Here is a 23,408-nt window from a genome sequence, read left to right as displayed (position 1 = left end):
TTTCCTGTTCTGTTTTGGTTTTGCTATTTTCTTTTATTTTTGTATGTTTTTCTCTGTATGTAATCCAGCATAGGTAAATATATAGAGACAGTAATTAGATTAATAATTTCTTGGGGTTGTAGCATGGGTTGGGAGGGAATGGGAAGCTAATAACAATTAATACAAAGAAAATTTCTAATATTGCTTATAGCGATGATTGTATAACACATTGAAAATATGTTTAAACCACTGAACTGTATGATATGTGAGTTATGTCAAAATTTTAAAATAAATGATGTGTAAGTTCCAGCCCATATTAAAGTTTTAATTAGAAGAATTGGTGACTGATTATGCAGAGTAAAACCTGCAAAAGCCACAACTTGGGTAAGGTGGAAATCTGTTAGGAAATGAAAACATATTTTCTACTAAAAGAGAGCAATAAAAAAAAGTAGTAAGTCACCACCTATAAAGATGGAGCACTTGCAAGAGCCAGAGAAACAAGGCACTGCTGTCAGGTTGCTTCTCTCACAGCCTTCACTGAGAGCACCCAGGACACAATCCAAGTGACTCATACTTGTAAAGAAAGCAAACGAATGCTAATTGTACCCTATTAAGGAGCCTTGGTGGCATAATGGTTCCTGATAACTGCAAGCTCAGTCATTTGAAGCCACTAGTAGCTCTGAGGGAGAAGGATGAGGCTTTTTACTGTCAAGAGTTAACTGCCTTCCTTTCACCCACTTTTCTGTTGTCCTTCCCCCAGGGAGGAGGTTATATGTAGATCCTTGTAAGGGAGGAGGTAGTGGGGAGGGAGTGGAAAAAATGAACTGATACCAAGGGCTCAAGTAGAAAGTAAATGTTTTGAGAATGATGAGGACAACAAATGCACAAATGTGCTTGACACAACAGATGCATGTATGGATTGTGATAAGAGTTGTATGAGCCCCCAATAAAATGATTTTTTTTTAAAGATAATTAGACAGTCCCTCACAGAAGGGGCACAGGGAAGGGATGATAAATCTAGAGAGCAGTGTAGCACTGATGAAACACATAATGATCCTCTAGTTCTTTAATATGTCCTCATCTTTGGTCTTGGTTTTCCCTCATTAATCTTGTTGGACCTGAGTATGTTCTTATGTATAATTAAGAGTGTTCTATGCATGAAAGCCAAGATAGATAACCCTTCAGAAACAGTAATAGGAGTAATGATTCCCTGAGGTATGGGAAGGTGGAAAGGTGAGGGGTAAAAAGGGAGCTGATAGCAATGATGACTGTATACCCCCACTCAAGGGAAACGAATAGCAGGATTGTAGGTGAAGAACTACATTGGATGTTGTAAAAGATGGCAAATAATATTAATGTATAATATAATAATAAGGGCTCCTGGGGAATAGCGTGGGGGGATAAAGAGGAGTTGTTATCAAAGGGTTTAAGAATAAAGAAAATGTTGTCAAACTGAAAAAAAAAGCGGGGGGGGGGGCGTGCTTAGCCTCAGAAATCCACAGGAGCAGGTCTTGGCACCGGCTTGATGGCAATGAGTTTGCGTTCATTTGTTGTTTATACCGGAAATTTTATATTATGAAATTGATACATTGCATGTTAATGTTTTCTAGAGAACAAGATAGAAATTTTCAAGTACCGTCAGACATTTTAATTTTCTGCTAAAAATGGGAAAATTTTGATAATTTCTTCAAGTTTAATTGTCACTCTCTTCAGGATGTGCAGGATTTCAGATTTTCATGCTTGCTGGTTTTGATAGTTTTGATGGAAACATCATACAAGAACTCCATCTGGGAGCTTTTTAATTTTTTTTTTTTTTGTCTACAATTCACTTCCTGGAGGAAAAAATACATTACTTCCTTTTTAAAATTGTAGTGTTTGTTTCATACAAAAGCATGTCAATTAACCTGCATTCGAAGCGTTCCGTGCATGCGTGGGAAAGGAAAAGATCGTTCACGATCCAATGTCTACCCTTTTCAGGTTCCCCAGCACCACCATTGCCATCTGTCATGTCTCCTAGCAGGGTTGCCGCTAGTCAACTGGCTCAGCAAGGAAGTGATTTAATTGTTCCTGCAGGTATTCACTGCACTGATTGAATAAAGCCCTGCTTGCTCCTTCTGAAGCTAACCTAATTCACTCAGTTTCATAATCACTTGCTTTATAATCTTAAGTGTGTGTTAATCTGATTTCTTGGGTGGCTGCTACTTTTTTTCCTTTTAACAATAATGGAAGTGGTCTTTCCCACCAAAGTTTGTCTTTCTGTCATGTCAGCATCCCTAGGCTAAATCTGAAACCTGAAATATAGTTCATTTAAGGTTAAAAACATTTTTTTAAAGAAATACCTGTTTGAAAGCATTCTTATTGCTCTGGAAAATGTCAATTTACTTTATTTGATCTTTAACTCCCAGCTTTGTGGCTCTGCCACGTATTTGTAGTTAAACCAACAAAGGTCCTCCAACATTGGGCTGTTTATTATTGGGAATGAGTCAAATGGAAAGGTTCGTGTCTTCCCATGTTTAGCCTCAATTTTCAAAGTTTACAGAGTGCAACAAAACCTACGTAACTTACCCAGTTCTGCGTACTGCTTATTGCTTGAATTTGCTGTGTACTTTAGTATGGCTAGACTGTATTAAACAAGGGGGGGAAATCCTCATTTTTTTATTTCGCGTGTTGAATATGTATTTATGAAGATTTTTAAACTCTTAAATGTGTTCGATTTTATGCACTGTTCTTGATCTTAGACTCTGGTGAAACTATGAGAGAGGCTAGGAATGAACCAAAAGGAATTTTTGCAGAATTTGCTTTTTAAAAATAATTTTTATTTTCCATATTTCCCTTCTCCTTATTTAATTGTTCAAAAGTTATTAGAAACTTTCGATTCTGGATTATTAGTGGCATAAGCATTCTTAAAAGCCTTTTCTGATATGAAAAATATTTTACTGTTCTTAACTGATTTGTCAGGATTTACTGCAAGGTGATCAATTCAAACCCACCAGCTACTCTACTGGAGAAAAATGAGGCTTTTTAGTCTCGGAAACTTTAAGAAACATTCTACTCTGCCCTGTGGAGTCACTTAAGAGTCAGAATCAGTTCAAAGGATTTTGTTTTGTTTTATTAATTATAATGGTTTTTGTGTGTATATGAGAAGGTAGAATGGATCTCATTTAAAACTCCTTTATACTGGTGGCAAAAATTGCAGTAACGACTGCAATTTGAATCATATTTTCAAGTCTTCTAGTATTATAGCAATGTTCTGCTTTTGCTCGGATCTATATAGTACAGTGGAAGGTTTCACTATAAGGTTAGTTGCAGAAATCTAATTTTTCCTGAAACAGATAAATGATTAGGTTATAACATAAAGTTAGTTGTGAAATTTTAATTTTTCTTAAATAGAAAAATGATTGCAGCAGAATTTTATTTTTTATTACAAGATAGCCAAGCCATGTGGTACTTGTGTTTAATGAAAAGAAATATTTTCGCATTAACCTCAAAGATTCTCAGAAGTTCTACTCCTTTACTTTGTGAGAACCTTCTTATTTTTTAAATGCGTCAATAGTTTAATTTGAACAGCATCAATGTTTTGCCTTCTTTCTCTACTTGCCTTTATTTGGTTTCTGTTTTTATAATCTGTTAAAATCACACAGGTAGCCAGAGAACCCAATCAAAAAGTGGACCAGTTATTCTAGCAGATGAAATTAAAAACCCTGCGATGGAAAAATTAGAACTTGTTAGAAAGTGGAGTCTAAACACTTACAAGGTTTGTAATTTTTAAATATTTCTACACTAAGTGGCTCTGGGAATCTTCATTTGTATGTTATCCAAATTGCCATGTGAACATGAAAATTCAATTAGAGAATAAAATGCTTTGATTTATGATTTTAGTAACTTGTAAAATATGACATTTGATCTGTTGCTACTCACTTTTTCAGCTACCTTTTCAGATTTTCATGTTACCAAAATGCTTATTAACTGATCGGTGATCATTTGAAGAAACATACTGCTTTTGAATACTTTGCATGTAGAGCTGCTACAGATAGGCTTATATCGCTTTACTTCATTCTGTCCTCCGCCTGATATGAGTCACTACTGCTTAAAAATCCTTTCCTAAGTCCCTGTTGTATTTACAGTTGCATTAACCTGGCCGTGCTTCCTATTTAACTCCATCTCCTGCTGCTCCTCTTTTTAACTCATGAATTCAGCAATTCACACCAAATTATCCAGAGAGTTCCCAAACAAGCTATGGTTTTCCACATCCCACTAGCTTTGTTTATTGAGGCTACCTGTACCTACTGCTTGGAATTCTCATTGCTCCCTTTTCAGTGTACCCGTCATTCGTTAATTCAGCCATTCCCTTGTTTACTTCTTCATGAAATTTGCCTCTGTTAACATGCTCTGGTGACACATTTGAACTACATTCAGGCTTAAGTTTAGGTTAATAAAAATGACTAGTCTTTAAAATGTTCTGCTCGTAGTATAAATTAATATAAGAGACATCATTTCTCAACACAGTTTCTTACTTTAATTGATCCCGTCACCCCTCCTACTCCCACCCCCAAACCAGAGCTTATGTCTCAAACTAGGTTGCAAGAGAAAAAGAAAGTTCTCACTTTTATGACTTTATAGATAGCTACATGAGGTGGGTGGTGGCACAAACCATTAAGTGCTCCATTGCTAGCTGAAAGGTTGGCGTTTGAACCACCCAGAGCATCTTGGAAGACAAGCCTGGCAGTCTGCTTGCAGACCTTGATGGCACACTCCCACCCGGCTTGCTCCGATTTCCCGTGAATCTGAATGGACAGGAGGGCCACTAGCAACACTAGCTCGATTTCTCTAGGCTAACATATGCCTCTGTCCCCAAATAAGCTCAGACTATAATGACCGTTGGGTTCCACAGGACTCTATTCTCCTTGCTTTTTAACGTTTTTGGCCTAGATTGTGAGGTAATGTTGGGTATTTGTTGATACTTGAATAATCTTTCAAGTAGATTTTAATTTAGTTGATTTTAAAACTTTGTTACTCACTTAACTGGAAGAATTTGATTTTGGTTATAATTTCAATCTTGTCTATCTTGGGACTTCAGCTCCCTAAGAATTCCAACCTTTAATATCTTCTGTCTATTTTTCTTTTCAAAAGTTTTTTCCTCACACACACTTAGTATTGTGTCCTTTTTTTGTTACTTTTGACTCCAAGACCCCAGTTTGGTGATTCAAGACAAATATATATAATAGCAACAATTACAAACTTAGACCTTGAACCCACCTTGTTAAATATTATTGTAATCTACCAATGTTTAGTCACAAAATTTAACATTTATTTTCCTATTTATTCTCATCTGCAGGAACAGTTGGGAATAATGGACTTTGTTTTTTCTGTATTATTTGTTTGCTTGCTTTTTGTTTTTCCTAGTATAGAATGAAGTACTCTTTTAGAGTCTTCCTTTTAGAATAATTCCATTTTCAGCACAATGACTATTTAGCTTCTTTCCCAACCTCTAGATGGTATTTGAAAAGATTTAAAAATTTCCCATCAATATTCATACTCTAATCAAATTAATCTTTGCTGCCTTTTAGCCAATTTCTCCGAAACGTTCATTACTATTTTGTTGTTGTTGTTTTGTTTTTGTTTTGCATAGAATCACATGTATTCATTGGTTGGCCTGTTTCTTCCAATAGATTCCCTTCTTCTCTAGCCTTTACTTTTTTTTTTTTCTAGCCTTTACTTTCAGTAACCTTTTTCATAGCTGTCCATTGTCATTAATTTATTCCTTCCTGATAATTGAACATCTTTATTCTTTTTTGGCTCTGTAGAAAAACTTTTACGTGCTATCAGCAACTCTTATAAATGTCCGTGACTCCATTTGATAGTGATTTATTGAATGAGTTCTGTACTTCTTTGTCATTTTATTTCAACTACCCTCCCCCAAGTAATAGATCTACATAGAGCAATATTTTACTTTCATCATCATCCTGCTATTTTAGATTCATTTGTTCCGTGTTGTGACTCAGTGCTGGACAGTCAGTTTTGAACCCATGGCTGTCCTGTGTGACAGTAGAGATACCCCATAAGGTTTTCTAGGCTATAATCTTTTGAAAGGAGGTCTCCACGTCTTTCTCTTGTAGAGCCACTGAATTGCGTTCAAACCGCTGACATTTTGGTTAGCAGCCAGGCACTTGACCTTTGCACCCATAGTCTCTATCATTTAGGGCTCCAAATAAAAGCAGTAGCACTAGCAGCTCTTTGTAAGCCTTTTTCATTTTTAAGAATTTTGAAGTCAGGATCGTGAAATGAAATACTTATTCCATATTCTTCTTAGTTTAATTCATAATGTGTAGTAATGGCCATTGTGCATTTTGCATTGTAATTTCCGTATACTCTGGAAAACAATTTTATGAAAGTATCTCTTCAGGGATCATGTGGGCCCCTGGAGAGTGGGGAAAGGTCTGGCAGTTTTATATATTCTCGGGTGAACTTTTTTTACAAAGCTGCTTGCGATGATTGGGAAGCACTCTATCCAGATTGTTTATCTGTAACATGTTTCAAATGCCGGATTGAACCACATATGCTGTATGTCTTAGTTCCTTAGCACCATTTCAACAGAAATTCTATAAACAGGCTGCTGTTTTGTGTGTCCCTGAATTGATACCATCTTATAGGGACCCTATAGGACAGGGTAGAACTGCCTTGATTGGGAATAACTTCCAAATTACTTATTTACTGCTTTTTTAGAGAAGACTTAATAACATCCAGTGATTCCTTAAAGATATGAATGTCCTACATGGGTACATTTGGAAACAATCAGTAGCAAAGTTTATGCTTAATTTTTAATTTCCAGCAAAAAGTATTACTAGAAAACTTACTTTCATGAGTTCTAGGTACTTTCTAAAAACTATAGGTTCCTATATCATCATTTCTGGAGCACAAGAAAATAACGTAATTTACTATCATGCTGCCTGGGCAAAGCTTGTAAAAAATCCTCAGAAATCTCAAATCAATTAAAATTAATCTTGTTCTTCCTCTCCTGCACCTATTTCCTTCTTGTCCCCTTACTCCTCCCTTCGCTTTCCTTTGCCTTCCTTGCATCTCTGCATCCCCTTGCCCTTCAACACGTAAGTGACACTTAGGGCAAGCAGAGAAAGAAGATGACATTTGAAACCAGGAGGAGACTAGAATTTAGTGTTACCATTCATTGTGTTAATTATTGTTTCTAAATATTTATTGTATTAAATAACACTTCATAAAACACACTGGTATAAATAACATGCACAAACATATACATAGCACACTTAGGAAATTGATATACGAGGTGGTCACATGATTTTCAAAAAAGGGACAGTTTATGCATTACTTGCATTAAAAATTGTGGTATTTTTCCTGGATTTACAAAGCTGAAAATATTATTATATGAAATATGATTATGTTGTGAGAGCTCTCATCTGGTAGTAAATTAACCAGGTAAGTTTTAAACTCATTGGGTTAATAATAATTGAGACATGTCTAATGAATTTTCTTTCTGAGTCCTGATGAACTTCTAAAGTAGCTGACAATTCTCTGTTAGATTAGATGCTTTAAGCCATAAAATGGTACATACATCCCATATACACTTAATTTTATATTGCTCTATTATTTTTTTTCTTGGTTCTTTTTCTTTTCTCCTTAAAATTAATCTTTCTGCTTTTAGTGCACTCGACAAATTATCTCCGAGAAGCTAGGCCGTGGCTCAAGAACTGTGGACCTGGAACTGGAAGCTCAGATTGATATTTTAAGAGATAACAAGAAAAAATATGAAAATATTCTAAAACTGGCCCAGACATTGTCTACGCAGCTTTTCCAGATGGTTCATACTCAAAGGCAGCTTGGAGATGCATTCGCTGACCTGAGTTTGAAGTCACTTGAACTCCATGTAAGATTATTTTTAATAGCTATTAGTATGGAAGTGGTGATAAAATATGTCTAAGGAGATAATTTGTTACCTTTATGATTTTAGAACTCTGTTGGATTGCTGTTTTAAGGTATTCTTTTAATGCACTTTATATAATCTCTAAGAAGGCCAAGCTTACTCCTGCCAACATAACAATCCAGTTGCACCCCACTGGACTAGGAAGAGGAAAGGATCCAGGGTACACAGGTTAGATTCTGGGGGAAAGGTTTAAAAAAAAAAAAAAGCCAGGTTGATCAGACAAGGTTTTCTTAGAGAGCTGGAATACAGAGCTTGATACCAAGATTTTGGTAGCAATGAACTGTTGAGTCTCCTGAGTAGAAGTCTATGCAGGGCACTGTAGTGTTTATGTGCAAAGATGAATATACAGGCCATAAAGAAAGGCTCATTGATCTGTGACAGATAGGATTGGTTTTGTATTAGTTTCAAGTGACGTTACCATGAAGTCAGATGTTTGGTATGCTAAGTCATGTGCTCAATAAGGTACCCTAGTTGTCTCCCAGAGTCCCATGCAGACAGAATTGTTCATGGCCCTCATCGTCCTAGAAAAGATGTCGGTTACAGGGAAAGAGAACTTGAAAAGAGAGAACGAAAAGGAGAAACCCAACCTGTCATTTTATGTAGATGGAAGGATTAGCCTTCTGTATTCACATCCTTTGAACTCAGTGTTAATTTTTTAGTTTCTTGTTTAACCACTTCTCATCTTCTCTAAAGATTGATACTTCATGAGCTTTATTCTTTCTTAGACATTTTTCAATGGGAAGATATACTTATTTTTCTTTTGTTTTTAATAGAATGAACTATTTTTCAATTATGTACCCAAAAGAAAACATCTTTGTAGTCTTATTTTTGCAATTTCCATGCAATAGAGTTGAGAATTTAGAGTTTGTGCCGTAATGACAAAGAGAGGACAGTAACAGAGTATGACATTATATAGTCACAAGATTAAAAGATGACCTCTGAGAGATTCTAATGATGATGGCAAAATCAGTACTACATGCAAAACCACAGACTGCGAGTCATCAGATGATAGGTTTTACATGAAGTTCCCTAAGTTCAAGAATTAAAAGGTTAACTGGATACGTTTTAAAACAGAAAGGAAATATTGTGGGTTTTGAATTCATATCGTACTTCAATAGGAACGCCTCGGTCATACAGTTAGTTTATTTTACAAGAGCCTGCGTCATACTCTTTCGGTTAAACAGCAACAACACAAACTTACTTCCATCAAGTCGATGCTGGCTCATAGTGACGCTATATATAGGACAGGGTAGACCTGCTCCCCTGGGTTTCCAAGACTGTAACTCTTTATGAGAGTAGAAAGATTCAGCTTTCTCCCGAGGAGCCTCTGGCTGACCTGGTTAACAGCCTAAAACGTAACCACTATGGCGTGTGATGGATTCTTCATCTGTTTGTGATGGACCAAAATGTACTTGTTATGATTTGTTAGTGAATATCTGTTAAAGATAAGTGTGTATAGAGAGGTGCTTTGAAGAAAAAGAGATTAAAGAATAGATTGCATTGACTCAAACATTATTATTGGTGCTTATAAATCTAAAATGAAATTTGTAGAACGAAGAATACAGCCATCTTCTTTTCAGTGAAATTACAAGCTGTTGTTTTTAAGTATTGCATTTTGATGACGGGAGCTCAGCAAAATCCAAAAGTAATGATAGGTCAGCGTTATATGAACTCTGGACTCGTAAGAGAATACATGATAGGCTCCTTATTTTTAATTTTATGATACAATTTACATACCCATAAATTTTACCCTACAATTCACAAAATAGGGTTCATTAAAAGATAGTTTTCTATCCCTTCGAGGACATTTGCTTTTTCACTGCATAGTACCTTCACAGTAGGAACCCTGGTAATGAAGTGGTTATGCACTGGGCTGTTAACCGCAAGGTACGCAGTTTGAAACGAGCTGCTCCTGGGGAGAAAGACAAAGCTTGCTACTCCCATAAAGAGTTACAGTCTCAGAAACCCACAAGGATGGTTCTACTCTACTCTATGGCTCACTATGAGTTGGAATTGACTCGATGATAGTAAGTTTCAATTGAGTTTATATTCACAGAGTTGTGTGTTGATCATCATCATCTATTTTCAGAATATTTTCATCAACCCAGAAAGAAACCCTGTATTTATTTACAGTTTATTCCTAGCCTGTTCTTCCCCCAACACTTGGCAACCACTAGTCTACTTTATGCTCCTATTAATTTAACCATTTTATATATTTCACATATATGACCAAAACTCACTGCCATCAAGTCAGTTCTGACTCAGTGATCCTTTCGGGCAGGGTAGAACTGCCTCTGTGAGTTTCAGAGACTATAACTTTTTAAAATCATTTTATTGGGAGCATGTACAACTGATCACAATTCATGCATGCATACATTGTATCAAGCATATTTGTACATTTGTTAGCATCATGATTTTCAAAACATTTTCTTTCTACTTGAGCCCTTGGTATCAGCTCCTCATTTTACTCCCTCCCTCCCCACCCTTCTTCCCTCATAAAACCTTGATGATTTATTTTTCAAAATGTTGATGTCGTACACTGACCTATGTCTTCCTTCACCCACTTTTCTGTTGTCCATCCTGCTGGGAGGGGGTTATATGTAGATCATTGTGATCATATCCCTCTTTCTCCCCCCCCCCCACCTTCCCTTACCCTCTTGGTATCACTACTCTCAATATTGGTCCTGAGAGGTTTCTCTGGCCTGGATTCCCTGTGTTTCCAGCTTTTATCTGTACCTGTATACATGCTCTGATCTAGCCAGATTTGTAAGATAGAATTGGAATCACGATAGTGGGGGGAGAGGAAGCATTAAAGAACTAGAGGAAAGGTATATGTTTCATCAGCACTATACTGCACCCTGCACTCTGACTGGCTCGTCTCCACCCCTTGACCCTTCTGTAAGAATATGTCCAATTTTCTACAGATGGGCTTTGGGTCTCCACTCCACCCACTCCGTCATTCATAATAATGTGATTTTTTTTTGTTCTGGGTCTTTGATGCCTGATACCTGATCTATCGACACCTCACGATCACACAGGCTGGTGTGCTTCTTCCATGTGGATTTGGTTGCTTCTCAGCTAGATGGCCACTTGTTTATCTTTGAGCCTTTAAGATGCTAGACACTATATCTTTTGATAGCTGAGCACCATCAGCTTTCTTTACAATGCTTATGTACCCATTTTGTCTTCGTTGGTTGTATTGGGAGTTTGAGCATCATGGAATGCCAGGTTATTAGAACAAAATGTTCTTGCATTGAAGGAGTACTTAAGTAGAGACCCAATCTCCATCTGCGACCTTAATAATAACCTATAAATATACATACATCTATTTCCTTATCGTCATACATAAATATATTTACATATGTACATGGTTGTATTTAGACCTCTATACATGTCCTTTGCCTCCTAGTTCTTTCCTCTATTTCCTTTTACCTTCCTCTTGTCCCACTATCATGTTCAGACTTCATTTGGGCTCAGTAATTCCTCTTGGTTACATTGCCCTTGATCAAGCCCTAGCAGGCCTCCTACACCCTCCTCATCATCGATTGTGGATCACTTGTTATTCTCTGTCCCTGGGTTTGTTAACACCTTCTTCCTTTCCCCTGCCTCCCCCTCTTCCATATCCCCCTGGAATCCTAAGCCCCATTGTTTTCTCCTCTGGATTGTTTATCCCACCTATCTCATCTAGACAGACATGCAGAGACAATAATAACCACAAACAAGACAGAGCAAAACAAAGCAAAAAAAAAGAAAAAAATGACAACAAAAAAAAGCCTATAGTTAAAGGTCTGTTTGTTGACCTTTAGGAGTGTTTTCCAGTTGAGTCTGATGGGGTGCCACGCCCTGACCCCACAGTCTTTTTTGGGATTCCCTAGGGACTACATTGCTTGGATCCCCTTGCTATACTATTGCACGCCCTTAGTGTTTCACCCCAGTGTGGTGGGGTCAGATCGGGCAAATTCCCACAGTGTGTCTCCAGTGTTGTGCCCTGTAGCACTATGGGTCAATGAGGGACGTATTCTTTCATAGTGGGGCCAGCTCTATGGTCCTCTCTGTGCATTCTGTTCTGAGCAGGAATATCGCCCTCGGGACTGGTGGGCCAGGATCTACTCCACTCTCTCTCTCTCCCCTTACGTTTGCTCCTGTGTGCTCTGATCACACGTGCCCCTCTCCCTGAACTGTACCTTCAGTGCTGTCCTCTGAAGTGAATTCTTCTGGGAGGAGGGGGTGCTATTCCTGTAGTTGGGATTGGGGCCGGCCCCTCAGGCCTCTCTATTGGTTCCCTGCTTCATACTGGTATGTTGCATTCATGTCTTGGTGTACTGGGTTGAAGTCTAGTCCCTTTCTCCCTGTGGAGATAAAAACAGCACCCTCCACTTGGGTGGGTTAGCACCCTGTTCCCCTGCTACCCATATCTTTTTTTTCTCCTCCTTTTTAATTGGCTACCATATGTATCCCTGGATTTCATCTGGCCCCTGCCATACTACCTGGACCTCACCCCAGGAATGTATGTATACAGTACCTGTTTCCCCATGTCTCTTTTGCATTTTTAAGTTTACGTCAGTGGACTCATGTTGTATGTATCCTTTTGTGCTTGGCTTACTTCGCTTAGCATAATTTCCTTCAGTTCCTCCCATGCAGCAATATGCTTCATGTGTTCATCAATGCATAATTACTCCATTGTATGTATGTACCACAGTTTTCTAATCCATTCGTTGATGGAAATTTAGGTTGTTTACACCTTCTTATAATTTTGAACTATACCATGATGAACATTGGCACAGATGTCTAGTTGTGGTTTGTTTCTTGCCTCTTCTGGGTATATGTCCAGTAGGGGGATTGCTGGGTTGTATGGTAGTTCGATGTCCATGTGTTTTAGATATCGCCAGATCAATTTCCATAGTGGCTGTACATACCTACAGGTCCACCAGCAGTGGACAAGAGTTCCTATCTAACCACAGCCCCTCCAACACTTGTTGCTTTCTGAGTTTTTGAATTGAGCAGTATTTGAGGATGGTATCTCATAGTTGTTTTAATTTGCATTGCACTTATGGCTAATGATTGGGAATATTTTCTCATATGTTTATTGGCTACTCGGGTTTCTGTCCTTTTGAAACTTCTGTTAAGGTCCTTGGCCCACCTCCTTAGTGGGAAATTCGATTTTCTCATTTCCTTAGCTAGCACAGTACTGTAGATTTTAGTAATAAGATCTTTGTCTGATGTGTCATTGCTAAAGATGTTTTCCCAGTCCATGGGCTCTCATATTCTCTTGGTGAATTCTTTCAGTGTACACAGGTGTTTTACTTGTCAATTTGTGATTCATCTGTATTTGTGTCCTTCATTATTTCCAATAGCCTGTGTATTCCCTTTGCCAAAGTTCTCAGGTTTATCCCAGTTTTCTCATCAATGACCCAAATAGTTTGGGGTTTTACCTCAAGGTCTGTGATCCACCTTGAGTTTATTCTTGTGCGTGGAGTGAGATATGGGTCTTTGTTCATTTTTCTGCAGGTAGATATCCATTTTTTCCAGCATGACTTGATGAAGAGGCATCTGCTTCCCATTTGATATTTTGGGGGTCCTTATCAAAGATCACTTGTCTGTATGCTGATAGTTTTATTGCTGGGTTTTCTTTGCTTTTCCATTGGTCTAAGTATCGGTCTTTATACCAATACATGCGGTATTGACAACTGTGGCTGTATAGTATGTGCTAAAATCAGGTAAAGCAAGCCCTCCCAGTCTGCCCTTTTTGAGGAGTTCTTTGCGAATTCTGGACTTCTTCCATCTCCATATGAAGTTGGTAATCAGTTTTTCCAATTCTTTGAAGAAAGATGCTGGTATTTGTATCAGGATACCATTAAACTTATATAGTGCCTGGGACAGAACTGACCTCTTTACTATATTGAGTCTTCTGATTCACGAGCATGGGACATTCTTCCATTTGTTGGGGTCACTCTTGGTTTCTTGTAATAGTGTTCTATAGTTTTCCTCATACAAATCTTTTGGTGTTTTACTCAGGTCTATCCCTAGATATTTCAATTTGTGCTTGGCTATTATGAAGGGTACCACCTTTTTGATCTCCTCTTCTGTGGTATTGTCTGATAGACTTCTGTTTTTTGATCTTTTATCCTGCCACTCTGCCTTATTCCTCTATTGCTTCCAGTACTCCCCTTGTGGAGCTTTTAGGATTTTCCATATATAAAATCATATCATCTGTGATTAACAATAGTTTCACCCATTCCTTCCCCAGATGAATACCTCTGATGTCTTTTCTTTGCCTTGTTCTTAGCTAGGACCTCCAGTAAGGTGTTTGTGTTAGACAGGGTTGTCTAGAGAGACAAAACCAGATTGCTAATAATTTTATATATATTAATACATTTAGAGATAGATAACACAAGAAACAAACAGTAACTAAATTATAAAGCAGTACAAGTGGCTCAGTGCAACTCACTCTCATGAGACAGTTGTGAGACACTAGGAGTCCTTCACATCTTGAGGGTTGCCAGTTAGTCCTCTGTAGAGCAATTCAGGATATCTGGGCACAGACAGCAAACAGCAAGGCAGGTTACCAACAGTCAAAGCAGGTCTTGAAGGAACCTCAAATTACAGTAACACAGTCCACGGGTTAGGTGTCCCACAGGTAGTGTAGCTTGCAAATTGAGGCACAGAACATCCGATGATCAAAGAGGAAAGACAAAAAAGGCAAGTCTCACTGAGCCATTTATCTCTCCGCCCTTCAGTTAATCCCACATGTGTTTATCGGCGAGGTTGGCACAATAAACTAACTACCTCAATGTTAAATAAGAGTGGGGACATGGGCATCCTTGTCTGGTTCCCTTTTTCAGTGGGAGTGTTTTCGTCTTTTCTCCATTGACTACTGCATTGGCTGTTGGTTTTTCATATATAGTTTGTATTGTCTTGAGGAATTTTCCTTCCATTCCTATCTTCTTGAGTGTCTTAAACAGGAGTTGGTGTTGGGTGTTGTTAAATGCTTTTTCCACATCCACCGATAGTATTATGTGGTGCTTATAGTTTTTTGTGTCAGTGTTGCCTTATAATACTACTGGTCTTTCATATGTTGAACCATCCTTGCATCCTTGGTATGAATCCCACTGGGTCATGGTGAATTATTTGTTTTAGATACTTTTGTATTCTCTTGTCAGAATTTTGTTAAGGATTTTTGCATCGATGTTTATTAACAATGTTGGTCTGTAATTCTCGATTCTTGTGGGATCCTTGCCCGGTTTAAGTATCAAAGTTATACTATCTTCATAGAAAGAGCTCAGGAATTTGATGTCTTAAGTATGTTCTGGAAGAGTTTGTGTAGGATTGGTGTCAGTTCTTTGTTGAATGCTTGATAGAATTGTCCTGTGAAGCCATGTAGTCCAGGGGCTTTTTTTTTATGGTAATCCCTTGATAACATTGCCTATTTCTTCTATTGATATGGGTCTGTTGAGATTCTTGGTGTCCATCTGGGATAGTCTAGGGAGGGATTGTTTTTCCAAGTATTGGACCATATCTTCTAAGTTGTTGTATTCATTCAAGTACAGATTATAGTAAGACTGTGTAATTATCCTTTTGATTTTTTAGGGTCCGTTGAAATGTCCTGTTTCACCCCTCATCCTTGCTATTGAAATGTGTTCCCTCCTTTCTTTTGTTAGGTCTGTTGATTCTGTTAATCCTATCAAAGAACACAACTTTTTTTTTTTTTAGACTACAGGGGAACCTTCTTAGGTCTACCCTTTATTTTTGAGGTACCTTCATTCATTTACCTGTCTTCTCATAGAAATCTGCTCCTACTGGTTTCCAGGACTACCCGGGAGATTCAGAGCTACTGCTTTTACCTGTATCCTTGAAAATTCAACGCTAGAGTTTGCTGGTCAGAAAGTGAGTGAGGTGTTCTCAAGAAGGCAGTATGACTATTCCATGCCTTAGGAAAAACTGAGGAGCCCTGACATGGAAAACGTTATATGTTGGGCTACTAGTTCACATAGTCAGCAGTTTGAAACCAGCAGCAGCTTCCCGGGAGATCGACTGAGCTTTCTACTTCCATAAACAGCTACAGTGTCGGCAATCCACACGGGGTCTATTTGAGTGAGCATTGACCCCCTGACAGTAGGTTTTATTTCAAGAGGATTGTCAAAATGCCTGTACGGTATAAGCACTCACCCTATGGGGAAACTGAAGAACCCCCTGAGAATTTTTTTAAGCCGAACAAACTGAAGACCTTTAGCTGATAGAAGTGGAGGAAAAACAATTAAACACAACTAAAAATACATGGTCACAAGTTTGAAATGTTAATTTTATGGGCCACTGTGTCCTTCCTGACCCATAAAGCAACACTCTGCCAAACAAAAGGAAACACTGCCCAGTCCTGTGCCATCCTCACAAGGGACCAGGGTACAACAAGCTGGCCAAAAAGTGGTTGTTGAAAGATGGAGGGACCATAAGAAGAAGATGTAAGGACACAAAGTCGCCAAACCAAAGAGAGCTAGACCATCAACCATTTCAACAGAAAGCATGTGACCAAGAAACAGTGGTACAAAGAGAAAACCTTTCCAGTCATTGTGTCTGGGGATGGGTCTTTTTAACTGTTCAATATCCATGGATCTGACCTCCCTTGAAGAGGCCGTGTGTCTTCCCATCAACTTGCCTTGAGTGTCGGCACTGGGTCGAGGAAGTGGGCAGGATTTTCAGGTTCACCGGAGCACGTGTATCCAGGTCAGCTCTCTGGGTTGTCCAGAACACAACTTTTAGCTGCATTAATATTTCCATAGTTTTCTTGTTTTCCCTCTCATGAATCTCAGCCTTGATTTTTATTATTTCTTTTATTTTGCTCTTAGTAGGATTGTCCTGTTGACTGCTTTAATTGCTGTAAGTTTCATGTCAGCATATCAATCATAAGCCCTTTCTTTCTTTTTCATGTGTGCATATGTTGCTGTCAAACTCCCTCTGATTACTGCCTTTGCTGTGTCCCAGAGGTTTGGGTACATCTGTTCTCCTTCTCGTTGATTTCTAGCAACTCCCTGATGTAATCTCTGATCTGGGCCAGTACCCATTCTTTTTGCAGTCGACTGTTATTAATCCTCCAATTGCTTTTCCTTGTTTTCTTAATCGTCCTTACGTTGATTTCCAGCCTTATTGCATAGTGGTCAGAGAGAGAAGTCTGTATGATCTCTATGTGCTTGAATTTACACAGATTCAACTTGTGTCCCAGCTTGTGTTGTATGTAGCCTCATTGTTAAGCTTTTTTCCTGGTGATCTGTCTTTCTCAGAGGGTAGTGTAATAAGATCACCTACTATAAGCGTTGAGCCTGTAGTTTCTTTTTTCATTTTTTGCAGTGTTTGATTAACGTTGGGTGTATATGTATTTATTATGCTCACCAGTTCTCCGTCTACTGTTCCCTTGAGCATTCATTATATAGTGTCCCTCCTTGTGTCTTCTTATGGCTTGCACCTTGAGACCAATTTTGTCCAACGTTTTTGTTTCTCCAGTTTTTTTCATTTAGGTTGTTGAGATCGATTGCTGGTTGTGTTGTGTTGTTTTAGAGGGGCCTGGCACCATTTTCTAGAGAGTTGAAGAGCATTTGGCTCTCTCTGGGAGGCTCGTAGGAATGCTTCTTTGAACTGCCTATAGTTAATTACACCATGGGATTGGGCTATCACTTTATCTTGGTTTCACTCTTTCCCTTGCCAACCAGTATACTGTTATTTTGAGGGAAAGTTGGATGAACCTCACATTGGCGTGCTGGTTGGGTTGTGTGTACCCTTGAGGATGGTGCTGCACTGGATTATCTTACAGGAAGCCATGGTGGTATGGCCTATGGTGGACGTGCGGGGCGTGCCTTCTGCAACAAGAGTTCCACAGTAGGCAGGTGGGTATACCCACTTTGTATCGAGCACCTCAAATTGTGGGCGGAATTGCCCTAGTCAGCTAGATCATTGCGTAGGTTAGACAGGTTCCCACAGCAGTCTGGAGTGCTGGAGAGTGTTAACAGAGCTGCCTTAGGCCGCGTAAGGTGCTATGGCCAATGGGAGGAAGTTCCCTCAGCCATGGAAGACCATAGTGTATGGGCAAGAGCTCCCTCAGCCACACAGAGCACTGTGAAGGCGAGCAGAGGTTCCCCCAGCCAAGTGAATCCCCCATTAGGCAGGCAGGAGTTTCCTCAGCAGAGGGTAGGCGTGATTTCCCCAGCTGTGTTAAGCTGCAGAGAGCATGTATGGCAGGATTTCCCCGGAGGAAGGTGGCTGGACTTTCCACTGCAGTGGTTGGCGCTCCCACAGCTGGGTGGAGGGCGAGTGTGATTGCCCTAGGCTAAGGGGAGTGGCCTGTAGGTCGGCACTGACTTGTGAGAGGAAAGGGAAAAAAAACAAACACCTAACCCCGCTGAGATGGGTGAGAAATAAAAATAAAACTGAGGGCCGATCACCAACTGTGGGACTATAGAGGGGTTTAAACCCTGCCCAGAGGCGGTGGCAAGCTGTGGCTGTGTTGAAGTAAAGGCCTTGAGCCCACCAAAGAAGCCCAGCCCTGGCCAAGACTGTAGCGGGGCTAAGATTAAACCTTACCTGTCCTCCACAATGGTAAGCCAAAAGCCCACAGTACCTCAAAACTTAGTGGACCTGTGCTACTTATCTTTGTGGCACTCTCCTGTGATCCGGCAGCTTGGAATTTCCCTCTCAGTTGGTCTCCTGCGCTGACTTTTGCGGAGTCTCTCTGGTATGTGTTACTTGGTCGCCATCTTGCCAGAAGTCCTTTGTAGGGTTTTCAGTGGCCGATTCCTCAGGCCTTTCTTTTGATTGCCTCTGGGTAATCCTGAACCTCTTCTCACAGTTAGCATCCCCGCATGTTAACTATTGGTTATACCCGGAGACTGTATTCAGTCTCTATACCATCTCCTTAAACTTCTAAAGCTTTTCCTAGCCTTCGCTTGAGACTGTAACTCTTCATAGAAAAACCCATCTTTCTCCCTTGAGAGTCTGGTCATTTCAAACTACTAACTTTGCATTTAGCAGTTCAACTCATAACCACTACACCACCAGGACTCCTATTTCATATATATATATATATATATATATGATCAAGTAAAATGTTATCGTTTGTGCCTGCTGCTTTTACTTAGGATACTCTGCCCCTACGGCCCACATTATAGCAAGTATCAGTACTTTTAACTAAATAATATCCCACATAACATTTCAGTACATTAGCAAGGAACTGCCAGAGATTAATGCAAGGTTCAGAAAAGGACGTGAAATGAGAGGTATTGCCGATATCAGGTGGATCTTGGGTGAAAGCAGAAAACACCAGAAATATGTTTTTCTATTTCTGTTGACTAAAAGTATTTAGTTGTGTGAATTATATTACCAAAATTCAACGAAATTACATTGCACAGAATGGAAGTTCAAGAACACTATTTTTGCTCATGTGGAAACTGAACCGAATCAAGAGACTGTTGTTAGAACACAACAGGGGGATACTCTGTGGTTTAAAATCAGGACATGTGTGCAGCAGGGTTGTATCGTCTCAGATTTACATTGTCTGCATTCTGAACAAATAATATAAGACGTTAGGCCATATGAAGACACAGCATCAGGACTGGAGAAATACACAGACAACCTGCAAAACACAGGTGATGCTTCATTGCTTGCCAATGATGTTTTATATCTAATAAGATGTGTCCATTATTTGTTCATAATGTATGTTAAATAGAAAAACATGGCCATTTACATTTGGTAAAGATTGTACTGTACATTTGGTAAAGAGCAGGGCATGGGGGGCAGGTGGAGGACACATGTCTTGAAACTCTGTCCTCTCCAGATTTTTACATCAGAAGATAGTCTTCACCTTCCTGCTTCAGTGACACATTAAAACTATATGATGTGCATACTCTTTGCTTCTTTTGTGTTTTGTTTATTTGTAATTGTTGAAGGCATTGATAATAATGAATAGAACACCCCGAACTAATTGTGAATTCTACAATAATTAATTTGTCATCTGAACTAAGAAAAGTTTTAGGAATTTTATTTTCATAATGAATGATTAATTTATTATATGTAATTTATCAGTTATATATGAATACTATATATTCTTATACATCTTTATATTTTTTATTTACAAATAAGAGAGAAAAAAACTTATTCTAGCCCACTTGAGTTTTCAAATTATACACAGAAACCATACATTCTTTTCACAGAATTATAGGTGAGATTTGCTATATACTTCCTATTTGGTGCTCTTTCATCTTGCTGCATAAGAAACCCTGGTGGCAGTGTGGGATAAGTACTGGACAAGATGAATTGCAGTGCTGGGCTCAGACATAAGAACCACTATGAGGATGGCACAGGACTGGGCAGGGTTTCATTCCATTGTACTCTGTGAGTTGGAACTGACTTGACAGCACCTAACAAAAACATATGTGACTATGTATGTTTTTAATGTAATCTTGAAATTGTGATGATTGAGTCCAGAGTTAAATGTTAATGGACCTTTTACAATGGAAATGACTTTAGCGTAAAACCAATCCAAACTCACTGCCATCGAACGAGTTGATTCTAACTCAAAGGGATTCTATGAGACAGAGTTGGAGGAACCTGTGGGTTTTCTAGAGTGTAACTCCATTTGGGGTAGTAGAAAGCCTCACTTTTTCCCACAGAGTGGCTGGTGGTTAGCACCATAAAAATTAATTCTTGTTTTGTTGTTATTAAATTATTGATTGCTTTATCATCTAGAAACTTAATTATACCAACAGTAGTAAAGTTAATATGTATTTTCTGAGATTCTAGTTAATTTAATATTAACACTTTTTCAGCTGAAATTGAAAAGTTCTTTATACTAAACCTCAAAACTCTCAAATTGCTGTGCGATCATGAGGTGTCAACAGGATCAAGTAACAGGCATCAGAAGACCCAAACAACAAAACACGTATTGTTGAGAAGGAAGGGGGTCAGAGCAGAGACTCAAAACCCATCTGTAGACAATAGGACTTCCCCTCACAAAAGGGTCACATGGAAGGAATGAGTCAACCAGGGCGCAGTATAGCACCGATGAAACACAATATTCCTCTGGTTCCTTGAGGCTTCCTCATCCCCACTATCATGACTCCAGACCTAGCTTTCAGTTCTGACTAGACCGGAACATGTACACTGGTACAGATAAGAGCTCATGACACACGGAATCAAGGTCAGTAATACTAGGAGGGTAGGTGGAAGGTGGGGAGAGGAGGGGAGCAAGGGGAAACTGATTGCAAAGACCAATGCATAACACATACCCCAGGGGGACAAACAACAGAAAGGTGGGTGAATGGAGAGAGTGGTTGGTGTAAGATATGAAATTAATGATAGATCGGGGGGGGGGGGGGCAGGGGTTGATACCAAGGGCTCAAATAGAAAGAAAATGTTTACATAATGATGGCAACATATGTACAAATATGCTTGATACAATTTATTTGGGGATTGTTATCACAGCTGTAAGAGCCCCCAATAAAATGATCTTTAAAAAATTATCGAATGTTACATTTTGAAATATGAGCAGCTGTTTTAATTGGTCAGATGTATTCATAATTTACCTGCTAATTAATCAAACTGACTACTAAGCTTTAACTGCTGGAAATTCAGAGCTAGTTCTGAGCATATCTGAAGGAACAGTGTGTAATGTTTACTGAGCCAAGACTGAATTTACTCAGAAAGAAGCCGTTCAAGCTGGCGTTGAGTGATCCTTCTCTAGCTGTGTGCCTGTATAAAATTTGGCCGGGGAGTCAACCACTGGTCATTATGTGTCCAAAGAAATATGTGTTGTTAATATTTATACTCTGAGGAGATCCTGTTAAAACATTAAAAATTGCAATCCATTTTATGTTTGAAAGTTTTAGCCAATTGTTACCTAATTTGGTTGAGAAAGTTACAATGGTTCTCTGATTAATAATCTGCCATAACTGTCTTCCTACCAGCTGTGCTTATAACAAATGAAAATATTTTTTCCTGGTGAAAAGTAGTTTATCTTTTTCAATTATTTAGATTTTAGCTGTATGCCTCAGCTGATGAAAATTTTGGTTTACTAGATTTTTTTAAAACAACTATGTCACTACTTATGAGTTTTTTTATTATAGATTGAAAGAAAAATAAAAATTTTATAGTTATATTTCTAAATTAAATATATTCCCATTAATGATAAGTTGGAGATACTTTTTCATCATGATTACTAATTTCTGACTGGATTAATTAAGGTGAGTTATTTGTTTTAGGAAGAATTTGGCTACAATGCAGATACTCAGAAGCTACTGGCTAAAAATGGAGAGACTCTTCTGGGGGCTATTAATTTTTTCATCGCCAGTGTGAATACTTTGGTGAATAAAACTATTGAAGATACCTTAATGACTGTGAAACAGTATGAAAGTGCCAGGTAAGTACCTTTCAACAGTACATCTGATCAATATGGCCAGAAAAGTAATGCATTAGGAAGTTACAAGGTAGCCTACCAAATTAGTTTGGAAACAGCCAAAGTAATTCCTCAGAAGAATTTCATAAGGACCCTGATTCTAGATGTCTCCATGACTTGATATCCACAACAGCCAAAAACAATTTCAAACTTCCCTTGACATTTGGCTTTATTACCTTGGGATTCAGAGTACTAAATAAGAATGTCCAGTTAATTGAACCTTGGCCATATGCCCAACCCTTGCCTGCTAAGGTAAAGGAAAACAGAGGATCTCCAAGCTCTAACTTCCTTGGAGGAGGACAGGGTCCTGTGCCCTCCATAGTCTGCTCTCAGCCTGCCTTCTCACTATATTACCACTACTTCCCAATGGAACCCGTACACAATAGCCAGACCCATTGTTTCGTTTCTCTAAATATACCAAGCTCCTTGATTTTGTTTATGTGTGGACATCAACTCTCTCATCTTCCTTTCTCCAGAATATATAGCCAACCTTCCACCTATTCAAGTCTTACCTTTACAGGGATAAATACATGTCTTCTGTTTTGGTGGCTTTTTATAATACTGTGTTTTTAAATGTGATATTTCATATAGTTTCTCTATCATACTTGTCATCCAGTCACTTCTGCCTCATGTAGTTCCCTTCTATAGTTTCCGAGGCCGTACATCTTCATAGGAGCAGTTTGCATCATCTTTCTCCTATGGAGCAGCTGATGGGTTTGAACTGTCAACCTTGTAGTTAGTCATCCAAAGCCTGCTTACCCAATAGCACCACCAGGGTCCCATAAGTGAGCAAAGTACCTGTCTATCTAAAAAGTAGCAACCCTGTAGTAGCAACTTTTGGTTTCTGGTTCAGTTTTTTCCCTCATAGATCATGCTACTTTTATGCAAATATGAAAGCCTTTTAAGTTTGTTTGTTTCCTTCAGAACCCTTGGAATCTTTATTTTCTCTTATGTATTATAGACCAGTTGAAGATAGATATAAATTTTCCCTTTAAGAAATATATGCTTAATTTTTTTACCTCTTGCCTTAATTTAGTGATGTGA

The 23,408-nt window shown here is 38.7% G+C and overlaps 1 protein-coding gene across 5 annotated transcripts in view; it reads left to right on the top strand.

Moving 5' to 3' along the window:
- ARFIP1 (ARF interacting protein 1) overlaps positions 1-23,408 on the top strand; it is a 159,703-nt gene that overhangs the window by 93,913 nt on the left and 42,382 nt on the right. For 4 of the 5 annotated variants that reach the window (XM_075543690.1, XM_075543688.1, XM_075543689.1 and 1 more), the window contains 4 exons: positions 1,957-2,052; positions 3,621-3,733; positions 7,655-7,876; positions 22,171-22,328. In XM_075543690.1, the coding sequence (XP_075399805.1) occupies positions 1,957-2,052; positions 3,621-3,733; positions 7,655-7,876; positions 22,171-22,328 (589 nt within the window). The remainder of the gene's footprint in view (positions 1-1,956; positions 2,053-3,620; positions 3,734-7,654; positions 7,877-22,170; positions 22,329-23,408) is intronic. The other variant, XM_075543691.1, reaches the window with a different exon arrangement.

Source organism: Tenrec ecaudatus, chromosome 3 (genome assembly GCF_050624435.1).
Source record: "Tenrec ecaudatus isolate mTenEca1 chromosome 3, mTenEca1.hap1, whole genome shotgun sequence".
Classification (NCBI taxonomy): domain Eukaryota; kingdom Metazoa; phylum Chordata; class Mammalia; order Afrosoricida; family Tenrecidae; genus Tenrec; species Tenrec ecaudatus.
This window is presented reverse-complemented; position numbering and strand designations above follow the sequence as displayed.